The sequence below is a fragment of the Drosophila ananassae genome, chromosome 3R, assembly GCF_017639315.1.
Source record: "Drosophila ananassae strain 14024-0371.13 chromosome 3R, ASM1763931v2, whole genome shotgun sequence".
NCBI lineage: Eukaryota > Metazoa > Arthropoda > Insecta > Diptera > Drosophilidae > Drosophila > Drosophila ananassae.
Window position 1 is genome coordinate 8,272,244 of NC_057930.1, and position 11,022 is coordinate 8,283,265.

Genomic DNA, 11,022 nt, shown 5'->3' on the forward strand with positions numbered 1-11,022 from the left:
TATATATATATATTGTACGCAAAGTATGTTTAAGAATACATATTTTTACTTAGAGAAAATATTGCAAATAACTAATTAAGATGATGTATAAATGAAAACAATGAGACTCCTGAAACAAAAACAAAATAAATAATCTATTGTAATAGACAAACAAAATTCAAGTGTTTTTTTTTATTAAAGAATATCTGTGCAAAAGTGTAATTATTTTTATATATTATATAGGCCATTATAATTTTTAGGAAAATATCCAATTCAATTCAATACTTTTTAAATTGTTTCATATTTCTTAAATATATTTTCTGGCTAAATTAATGGAACTATTAAGTCAGATTTGTGCCTTTGTTTTGGAAATTGAGAATATAAATTTGAAGAGAATATTTGAAATTCAAAAAGTAACTGAAATCTTTTATCTACCTGGCTCACTCGCTGGTGTGACCGTGTCTTACGAGCCAATAGCCAAGACAACAACCCAGACCACTTTATCGTAAATTTTATAAACGCGAATCAATTTTTCCTTTAATTAATTTATTTAAATCAAAAATCAACATCTTAAATTAAAATAAATTTATAAAACACTTAGTCATGTTTCAAACATGTCTAAATATTTAATTTTTCCTTTGTAAGCGGCAACCATACCATTTCATAAATATATTGATAGCTTATCTTTAGGGTTTTCAGCAAAAAGAGGTTCTTTGGCCGCTGAGTAATTGTTACAGAAAACCAAAACAAATTTCAATCAAATGGAGAAACGGAATACATCCGCTATGCAGGTGCTCTATGCAGAGCTGTCAGCCGGTGCGTATGAATATTACTCGTATTGCATACTTGATTTTTAGAATTATATTTTAAAAAACTGTATAGCGAAAGCCCGAAGCGCCCAGCTGGAGGAGGAAAACATTCTGCTGCGCCATCGCCTCAATCGAGCCTCTTCCGACCACAGCACAAATGCGGCCATAAATGTGGAGGCCAAAATCCTGGCCTTCCAATTGGAAGAGGAACGCGATCGCCTGGTGGAAACAGTCCAGAAGCACAAGAAGAAATACAACAAGTTGCACGACGCCTACTTGGAGAAGGTGAAGCGTTGTCGGGCTCTGGAGGAGATGTTCAAGCGCCAGAAGACGCTCACGGGGCTGGTGATGAAATCTGCCTTGGATCAGCGAAATGAAGGTAAGCTTTTGGTGAAAAGTCTTTTCAAAATATTAAATGATACGTTTTTTAGAACAACGTTTGATGATTGAGAAGCGACAGTCGGCGCAAAGTGAATTGAATGAGGTGGAACAGCTGAAGGCCAAGGTGGAGAAGCTGCAAAGAGCTCTAGATGAATCCTATGATATAATAGACGAAATGGATTTCGAATTGGAGAGCGTAAGCATTAAATCTTCTGAAGAATTCTTTAAATAACAAAATAAAAATACTATCAGGTGGATCTGCTGGAGATGCAAAATCAGAGCCTCCGTGAAGAGTTGGCTGCCTTGAAGTTGGAAACCGAAGCCTCTGGAGTTTCTTCGGAAATCGTAGAGGATGCCCCCCCGAAATACGAGGAACACGACTCTACTGAGTATCGAAAGCGACTGAGCTCTTCGAGCAGTGAGTCCATTCCAAAAGAAGATGATTCCGATGCCCAGACCATCGAGAGATTGGCTCTAACTAATAGTGTAGGTTTTTGAATATAGTTTCACTCAAGTGCAGTCTAAAATGATAAATTTTCAGCTCATTGAAACTGTGGAAACTGAAAGCAACGCCCTCAGAAGAGAACTACTGAGATCCCGCTGCCAAAGAACCATACGCGCCAAGCTGGAAGCGGAAGATCAGGATCAGGACTAGTTTAGTAAAGATAATGCCTCTATAGTATAAGCTGATGAAACCTTTCGTTAAACTTACGCACTGCGGGGACCGCCAAACCCACAACCGTCGAATCATAGAACTGCTTAGTGCGTCTGGCTAGTTGGTCGCTGGAACTAACCTAGTTTCGGAGCCAGCTACGCCTAACAAGTGCACATACCAGAGATTGCTTTTAAGGTTCGACAAACACGCTCTGCGATTGCATTTGCGATAGACTAACCTGAATTTGAATAATTTTTGGTGCAGAAGGAAACACGTAATTAATTATAATATTTTGTTAATGGCATCAGGATTTGGCCTCTGCTGATCTATGAAGGTTTCAACCCCTCCGCCTCCTCTACCAGCCTGGTATTAATTTTCCAATCGACACTCCACCGATCCATTAAAAATGACAATTATTTTTATGACTTAATGCAGCCCGAAGAACTAGTTGCCCAATGTCTAATGTTGCAAATTATTGACTAAGTAAATTAATCTGCACATTTGTTGGCGGGACTAGACCAACTAGCGCGACACCTCACCCACTTGGCCGGGGGCTTATTAGTTTGCGTGCCAATTAAATGCCTACACTGATAAAAATATTATATGGGATTTGGGTTATAGTTACTAGATTTTATACAAATTCTTGGTATAAGTTAGTTTCAATTAGTTTATAGGATAATCCAATATTTTTGATACAAATCTAATCATGAGTTTTGGGAAAGTAAACATTTTTTAATAAAAAATACTATAAATATTAAGACATTTTTATTTAACATTATAAATATTATACAAAAAATCTGTTATTTTAACATAACTATTTAAAATGCAACATTAAATGGCATAACAATAATTATAAATCAAGTCCAGTTCCTGATGCACTTTAAAAACCCCTTTTGATTATCTATTTTCTTGCTGTGTAGTGGCACATTGCCGAGATCTATCCATGCCGCACTTTGCATACATATTTCGTGTTTAATTATAATTTTTTTTAGTTTTTAATTCGGGGCTCTGTTAATGAGCGCGCTCCACTTGGGCCGCCGGCGATCTTGTTTGGGAGGCGCGTGCCGCACCACGACTCCGAGACACCGAGACACCGCGACACCGCACTTTGGGTGGATTGCCACATCCCAGTCAGATTGAATCCGCGATCTGGTGTCTGGTAATAAGTGGAGTGCTTGTATATAAGCAGCCTAGGACTACCCAGATTAATTACTTCGATTCCGATCTCTGTCGAGTGCAAATCAGTTCTTAGAAGCGTCCAAAGGAGACATGGTGGGAAAAGTGAGTTGTGTGGCAGGAGACTCCTCATGGATATAACTAACATATAGCGTTCGTCCTTTGCAGATGAGCTACTTGGTGTGCCTGTTCCTGGTCGGAGCTGCTTGGGCCATTGAACTGCAACCGGAGCCGGACTACGGACCAGTGGCCTACGAGTTCCAGTGGGCGGTCAACGACCCCCACACCGGCGACATCAAGAGCCAGAAGGAGACCCGCAAGGACGACAAGGTCGAGGGCGTCTACGAGCTGATCGATTCCGATGGCTACCGGCGCATTGTCCAGTACAAGGCCGACGACCACAACGGATTTGAGGCAATCGTTCAGCGAGAGCCCACGGACATTAAGATTCCCCTGCCGGAGCCACCCAAGAAGGTGCTGGCCGCCAAGATTCTGACTCCGATAGTGCCCGTGGCTCCGCTCGTCCACTACGCTGCTCCCAAGGCCATTATCAAACAGGAGCTCTCCACGGGCAACTATGTCTCGGTTTCTGGACCCACAGCCTCGTACAAGTACTAAGCTCGAGTAAACACATCCAACACACAGCACACATGATGTCAGCCATGCTATCCCCGCTTTAATAAGGATTCATTCATTGCCATATATCATTATTAAATTATAATCTTTCCATTGATTGTATATACAGCATAGATAAGCATATTTAATTATAAAGATGCATCACATTCAATATGTTCGATAGAAGAGCACAAAAAATGATTCAGTTTCAATGGGTGGTCGCAAAGAAAAGGACTTCAAGATTTAATAATATCTTTACTCCCAAGCCACTCTGATTACAATTTAAATTATAAATCTGTGAATGAGCAAACAAACTAATTCATCTAAACGTGAATGAAACCCAAACTAGTCGGCTAAGCATGATTCTAAGTCTCACTTGCAGACCGGGGAGCTCCGGACATTTGGATGCCCAATCCGGTCAGTTGATGTCTCATAGCCAGAGGTGTGTCATCTGGCCCCGGCGTTTTGATAATTTGTGATAAGCACAAACTAATGCTATCGCCGCCAGACGCGACGACATGGCCCATAGATGCCTCTAATCTCACGTACCTGTTGTCACTTCGGGGGCGTCCAATTACCGACGACTTTGGCTTCGACTTCTCCGTCGACGTCGCCGTTCCAGCAGGTTCTATTGGCTTTTGGCTAACGGCCTGGCCCAAAGATCAATGGAGCATCAGTGCGAAAATGGTCGACTCGCTGACGACACGATACCTGCTGGCCACCCTGCTAATGGCCCTTGGATTCTGCGTGGCAGTCACCAAGGACTCGGATTCCAAGTGGATGGCTCCGCTTGGGCAGTACGGTTACACGGCCAAGCATCTAAAGAACAAGGTGGAACACGGGGAGTTTACAACCTTCGAGCTGGGAACACCCAACTACCAGATCCTTAACCCCGAAGCCGAACCGGAGTACATAACGGCGGATCAGCCCCATTACCAGGAGATGCTCCGACGCCTGACCAGCGGACAGAGTGGAGCGGAAACCATCGATGTGGAAATGGCGGGCCGAACAGGTAGTTCTAGCCAAGAGCATCCGTCTTCAACAGCCTCACCAATAAAAAAGACAAAGGAATCGACACCCGATCGCTGGGAGAAGGTGAGGAAGCGCAGCTCCTTCAAGACGGAGGATGAGGAAAAGGATACCCAGGAGGCAGAGGCAGTGAATGTTCACAGTCTGCATCCGAAAATTCAGGTCTATGCTGGAGCTCGTCCCTTCCAAAGCCTAGTAGCCAATCTGAACTAGTTTGAAACCCATTTATTAATTAAATTGTTTTAAAACGAGAAATTTGTTATGAAATAAAAGATGTGACAGTGCGATACAAGTTCTTAATTATTTTATTTTGTGAATAATAGAGTGTTTAAAATGTTGAGTGATGATGAAGTTTAAGGTACTTTTGAACCCAAAAGATAATCCGTAACATATTTTTATTAATTAAATCAATCTCCATAAAACTCAGACATTTTTAAGTAATCAGTCAAAACAGGAAACTTACAAGCCTCTCATGGTGAAATGATAAAGATACAAAGTATTATTAAGAAAGATACCTATCTTAAGCCTATGAAATTTCACAAAAAGCCACGAATTGGAATCCCAAAAATTGATAAGGTTATCGACTAAAGACAATAATGTGTTTCAGGGCCAGTTAACGAAATTATAAATCCCCAAACCGTGGATCGAGTTTCGGCAGTTGCGAAAAAATGGTCAATGGGGGAACACTAAAGACTGACCGATCGAGAGGTACTTCAAGGGACTTCTCCTCAATCTAATTAGTAATATTAGACATTTTTTGACCAATCATTGGTTTTAGCCACTAACCCATAAAGGTTAATGCCACAAAGCCATGAACCAGAGGTCAGATGGAAAAAAATACATGGCATTATGTTTGTTAGCCATGTTCGCGATTCCAGAACTGTTGTGAAGCAATTTTTTAATGCTATCGGAGAGTGCGGGTAGAAATGCTTGAATGTGTATTACGGAAGCGGCGGCATCTGTGGAGCGATTGTGCGGAGCCCCCACCCAGCCCATTCCGGACCACCACCACGCCCCGATCGAAGCCACCGTTCCGATCCATCGGGCGTTTGGAACGTGACGCGGTCAACGCTTCCGCGACCCATTTGTTCGGCGTTGTAAGTAGCCCGCTCGGCTCTCGGCCAGCGCAGCGTATTTAAGAGCTATTCAGCAAATTGCATGAAAGAGTTTCGCACGCGACATCAAGTGCAGTCCAACAATCCGGGACAGAGATTCCAGTAATTGCAGGGAAAACGATCGAGTTCTTCGAGGGAAAGAATTTCTGCTGAAAGGTAAGAAATGGGGCCTATTGATTGGTAACGACCCGACCCATTTTCTCCATTTATTCTGAGTCCCCTGATTTACTTACCTTACCCATTTCCTCTTGTTTTTTTTTCAGATGTTTGGGCGTTGCAGTTTGCTATTCGTGGCCGTTTTGATGGCTTCCACGGTTTCGATACACTCACATTTTCCGGAGTACTGTGCGGAGTGCGAGCAGGAGGTGTGGGAGCAAGTGCCGTGCAGCGAAGTGCCCACCACTCCCGCACCCACGACAGCGGGGACGACAAGTGCCACAACGACGAGACCCGGTACCACCTCCGTGCCCAGCACCACCGAGATACCCTACCCACCCAGCCCCGAGCCACCAACCACGGATTACACCACCCCGCCAACAACCCCGTACAAGAAATGCTACTGCGAGTGCAAGCTGGGTTGCAAGGAGTTCTGCCGCAAGGTGGTCTCCTCCGACTCCAAGCAGCCCCTCACCCAGATCTCCTCCATCGGAGAGTACGCTCCTGGCGGCCAGGTGGAGTTCAGCCACGTCCACCAGCGCAAATTCGTGCCCAAGTACGGAGGCGATGGCTATGCCGGTCTGGTGGGTCCAGTGGGTGGCCCCAAATCGTATAAGCCCTATCCCCTGGTCTACGAAGAACAAGCCGCCGCAGCTGCCCCTTCCCCTGCCGTGGCCAACATAGCTGCTCCCAATTTCTCGCTGGAGGAGCTGGCCCAGCTCCTGAGCAATGCTTACAGCGGAAAGAAGAGCTATTCCTCGCCCAGTCTGCCACAGGCTCCTTCCGTTTACTATTCCCCGGTTTACAACAAGCAGACAGTGCCGGTCATCAGTAAAGTTCTGCCAGCTCCCAAGCGCAGCTCCAAGATTCTCGTGTCGGCGGTGGCCTCATCCTCCGGAGTGTCCCTGGCCAAGATAAAGACCCCCTACGAGGAGAAGCTGGTGGTGGCCACTCAGCCGCCAAGCTACGAGCAGACCACCTCCTATCCGATTGTGGAGGAGCCCAAGGTCTATATTCCCAGCCAAACTGAAGCCTATCCCATTATTCCCAGCCAAACAGAGTCTTATGTCAGCCCGGCGGTGAATTATCAAAGCATCACAGAGTCCTATCCCAAGGAGTCCTATCCTACCGCCTCGGAGTCCTATCCCAGCCACACGGAGTCGTATGCCCCGCAAACGGAATCGTATCCCGTGCCACCTCCTCCGGCCCCGGTAAAGACTTACGACAACTCCGTACCCGGACCGGACAAGCCATCCTCCACCTTCGACCTGGCCATTGACAACTACCTGAAGGACTTTGGCTACGGAAACCAGGGAAGGGGCTATGATTACTGAAGGGAGTTAGGTTGCTGTTGTTGTTAAGTTTAGACTTCTAACTAGGATAGATAACACTGTTTTCCTCCATTTTTAATTATTTATAAATCGACTTTGTTTTCTATTTCTTATTTATTAAACCACCAAAACAAATATTAAAAATCATGTTTTTGGAATATCAGTTTTTGGGTTCAGCACTTGGGGAAGTAATATCGGACAATCATCAATACATTTTTACATATTTAGTACATATTTATTTCCCCGAAACTAATTGCCGCTTTATCCAAGTTAATTCATACTTTTTACACATAGCCAAAATGGATTTTTCAGTCTCTTTTTAGCCAATATTTAATCTCTTCTTAGCCATGTATATCTTCATCCAATTTCTAAAGAAAGTACCCTTTATGAATCAAAGGTTTGAAGAATCCTATCTGTTTTTTATTAAAATATTGAAAAGGATGATTTAATCGGATTTGTTAAAACATCTAGTTTGTAACTTTTGAAAATTTGTGAAAATCGTGTCCGATTTGAGTTGGGTAGGTTTTTATAAAGCATTAAAGTACTCGATTATCCACAATTGGAAAGGTATTACATTCACTGATCGGATAATTATTTGCTAAAATGGATGGATGCAGAGTAATTTGATTAAAAATTTCAAAACCAATTTTTAACAAAATTTTAACCATTTCGTAAGGTATTTGAAAAGGGACTTCCGATTGAGGGTTTCAATTCAATCAATCAATAATATGCAAAAACAAGAAAGGAAAGCTAACTTCGGGCGGAGCCGAAGTTTATATACCCTTGCTGTTGAGTTGCAGTCCGCTAGGTGGCGCCACGCATCTTTTATTATTAGCTATATAACGGATCGCATTTAATCGGCCGATCCTTATGAAACTTGGCATATCGAATTATTTTGCCCAAAGAGGCATCCATAGAAAGTCCCATCCTTCTAACTTAAAAAATAACTTTCCGAAGTTAGCTTTCCTTTCTTGTTCAATCTAAAGTAACTATTTTATACACTCAGAAAAAAACCAAGAACTTCGCACTTAAACCAAGTACGAATACACTCGGAAGTCGACCAAGAACGTACTTAGTTAAAGAAAAAAAAATTCCTAATTAAGTATGAATTTTTTCCCCTAAGATACGATTTTGAGAACGAAAATTCTTCATTTGAGCGTGACAAATTGTGCTATCCTAGGCAAGATTTCTGCCGAAAAATTTCTAGACTTCAGTCATTGCTCTGTGCTGCTTTAAAATTCAATTGTTAGTCAATATATTTTCCCTTCCGCCCGTTTGGCAACAAAATATTAACATTCGTTCTAATTTCAATTCCGAATTCCGGTATTGATTCAAGAACGCTTGAGCATTGTTTTAAGAAGTTTGTGTTGTCAAACTTAGAACCCATTTTTCTATCAGTGTACTTCATTTCATACACACTTTCATAATATAAATGGATTTTATTTGTTATTTATTTAGGCTTATCCACGATTCAATTCTTTACACACGTTTGTATGCAGTCCTCTATGGTTCGGAAAATATTTTCCGTGGCGCCGCAACCTCCGTATACAAAATATTCGCATGTGTTCGATAGCGACTGGTAAGTGTAACTTGGAAAATATCCTCTGCAGAGACCCGTCTCACTAGGAGGAGAATCGCATTTTTCTGAAAATCGCTTTGGTTAATGTATAATATTATTATTATTTTTAATAAATAAATACCATTGCCTTGACCATGACAAACGGAAGCAAATATGAGGAAAGTTATTGTAAAGAAAATGTATTTAATCATTTTATGAAAGCTTTGGCTTGTAACCACTCCAAAAATCAGAAACGAAGTGAGAGTTTTAAATAAAAGTCTACAAATAATATAATATTAATAGAGCTTGTCTAATACGAATAACCTCGGTAGAAATTGGAGTGACTAATAAAATAAACTTTCTATTCAGTTATTTGAAGTATTTATTATAACAATAAATATAATATTTATATGTACCTATATATGTATATAATATCGGCAGTACACGAGGACGACATTTTCCAAAAGTAGTTTGGTTTGGAATTTAGGAAACCTAGAGTTTTTAAGTAAAAAAATTTTGAAACACTAAATTGGGACTGGAGGCGACATTTTAGTCCCCAGATAGAATATTTTTATATATTCGCATTCTACTCCTAAATACGAGTCGATTGGTTTCTCAACCGACCAGACCCGACATTTATTTCTACAACTTTTTGAAATTCCTTAAGCTTACGTTAAAAAATTAAAAAAACTTTGTTAATTAAAAATTTCATAACTTTATAATCAAGAAAAATGCTTTACTCCGTTGAAAGGGTTAATAAACTTGAAAATATGGAATAAATTCTTTAAACTTGTACTTTATTTGCCTATCGGTCGACTACATCCTATAGCTGCTATATAACTGATTAATCGGAAATGCCATAACTTTGGTGTTTTTTAAGTTAGAGGGTTGGGACTTTGCACACATGTTATATTTGGTCAAAATATCTTATGTGAAAATTTATATGGATGGGTCGACTATATCCTATAGCTGTCGTAGAACGATCGGAATTGGCGGAACTTGGTGTTTTTTAAGTTAGAAAGATGGGACTTAGTACAGATTGCAGTTTGGGCAATAAAATCCGATTTGCAAAATGGTTTAACTTTGTTGTTTTTGAAGCTAGAATGATGGGACCCTCTACAGATGCCGTTTTGGACCATCTAATCCGATATTTCATAAGGATCTGCCGACTAAATCCTCTAAATTCTTCTATTGCTAACTGTCCAAAGGCTACTTTAATTTTCTATAAATTATGTGTTTTTTTTTAAATAATTTTTAATAATTGAAGATCTATGTATATATACAAAAAAAAAACAACTAATATCATATAAAAAAACCTCTTGATGAGGTAAAATACCGGTGATCAGATATTTGGGCATATCGACTTGTGTAAAGAAAACTATCTAAAAAGCGTGAACAGAAACTTCGCATCGAAAATATTCTTAAAATGCGGAAAAGGATATAAAATAAACTCTGAATAAGTTAATTTATTTTTAATCATTTTAGATCTTTAATAAGATACATAAGACGTGACTATTAAGACTATTTAAATTAAAAAACACTATAGATGATGGGACTATCTTGTTCAAGTTTAGATCCTATGCCAACCAGGAAGAGATATGAACAACATACATATGTTCATGAGTAGGTTAAATCGAGGAATTTTTCTATTAGAGTATATATACATATATTTATATTATATATATAGTTATAATAAATACGTAAATTTACAGAATAGACAGTTTATTTTATTAGTCACTCCAATTTCTACCGAGGTTATTCGTATTAGACAAGCTCTATTAATATTATATTATTTATAGAATTTTATTTAAAACTCTCACTTCGTTTCTGATTTTTTCAGTGGTTAAAAGCCAAAGCTTCCATAAAATGATTAAATACATTTTCTTTACAATAACTTTCCTCATATTTGCTTCCGTTTGTCATGGTTACGGCAATGGTATTTATTTATTAAAAATAATAATAATATTATACACTAACCAAAGCGTTTTTCAGAAAAATGCGATTCTCCTCCTAGTGAGACGGGTCTTTGCAAAGCAGGTTTTCCAAGATACACTTACCAGTCGCTATCGAACACATGCGAATATTTTGTATACGGAGGTTGCCACGCCACGGAAAATATTTTCCGAACCATAGAGGACTGCATACAAACGTGTGTAAAGAATTGAATCGTGGATAAGCCTAAATGAATTACAAATAAAATCCACTTGTATTATGAAAG

At 40.1% G+C, this 11,022-nt stretch overlaps 4 protein-coding genes and 1 long non-coding RNA gene across 6 annotated transcripts; 4 read left to right on the top strand and 1 right to left on the bottom strand.

Annotated features, from left to right (window-relative positions):
• Positions 1-638: 638 nt before the first annotated feature.
• Positions 639-2,249, top strand: LOC6505414 (protein Daple). 2 transcript variants are annotated; one of them, XR_006507363.1, is made up of 6 exons: positions 639-795; positions 862-1,167; positions 1,220-1,365; positions 1,422-1,655; positions 1,711-2,019; positions 2,089-2,249. XR_006507363.1 is itself a non-coding variant. In XM_001964849.4 (5 exons), exons 1-5 carry the CDS (start codon positions 741-743, stop codon positions 1,822-1,824), a joined length of 855 nt encoding a protein of 284 aa, XP_001964885.1. In that variant the 5' UTR covers positions 639-740; the 3' UTR covers positions 1,825-2,249. The 2 variants fall into 2 exon arrangements, 1 of the variants encoding a protein (XP_001964885.1); XM_001964849.4 differs by having other exon boundaries at positions 1,711-2,249.
• Positions 2,250-2,665: 416 nt separating this feature from the next.
• LOC6505418 (cuticle protein 7) lies at positions 2,666-3,820 on the top strand. Its single transcript, XM_001964850.4, has 2 exons — positions 2,666-3,105; positions 3,169-3,820. Exons 1-2 carry the CDS (start codon positions 3,094-3,096, stop codon positions 3,616-3,618), a joined length of 462 nt encoding a protein of 153 aa, XP_001964886.1. The 5' UTR covers positions 2,666-3,093; the 3' UTR covers positions 3,619-3,820.
• A 287-nt stretch (positions 3,821-4,107) lies between these two features.
• On the top strand, positions 4,108-4,944 carry LOC6505422. The gene has a single exon (XM_001964851.2). The coding sequence runs from the start codon at positions 4,108-4,110 to the stop codon at positions 4,855-4,857; it is 750 nt and encodes a 249-aa protein (XP_001964887.1). The 3' UTR covers positions 4,858-4,944.
• Positions 4,945-5,431: 487 nt separating this feature from the next.
• On the top strand, positions 5,432-7,340 carry LOC6505424 (proteoglycan 4). The gene is made up of 2 exons (XM_001964852.4): positions 5,432-5,915; positions 6,023-7,340. Exon 2 carries the CDS (start codon positions 6,023-6,025, stop codon positions 7,247-7,249), a length of 1,227 nt encoding a protein of 408 aa, XP_001964888.2. The 5' UTR covers positions 5,432-5,915; the 3' UTR covers positions 7,250-7,340.
• A 1,330-nt stretch (positions 7,341-8,670) lies between these two features.
• LOC26515144 lies at positions 8,671-9,075 on the bottom strand. Its single transcript, XR_004311055.2, has 2 exons — positions 8,947-9,075; positions 8,671-8,890 (listed from the first exon to the last, which is right to left on the bottom strand). It is a non-coding gene; the product is annotated as an uncharacterized LOC26515144 (long non-coding RNA).
• Between the last annotated feature and the right edge of the window lie 1,947 nt (positions 9,076-11,022).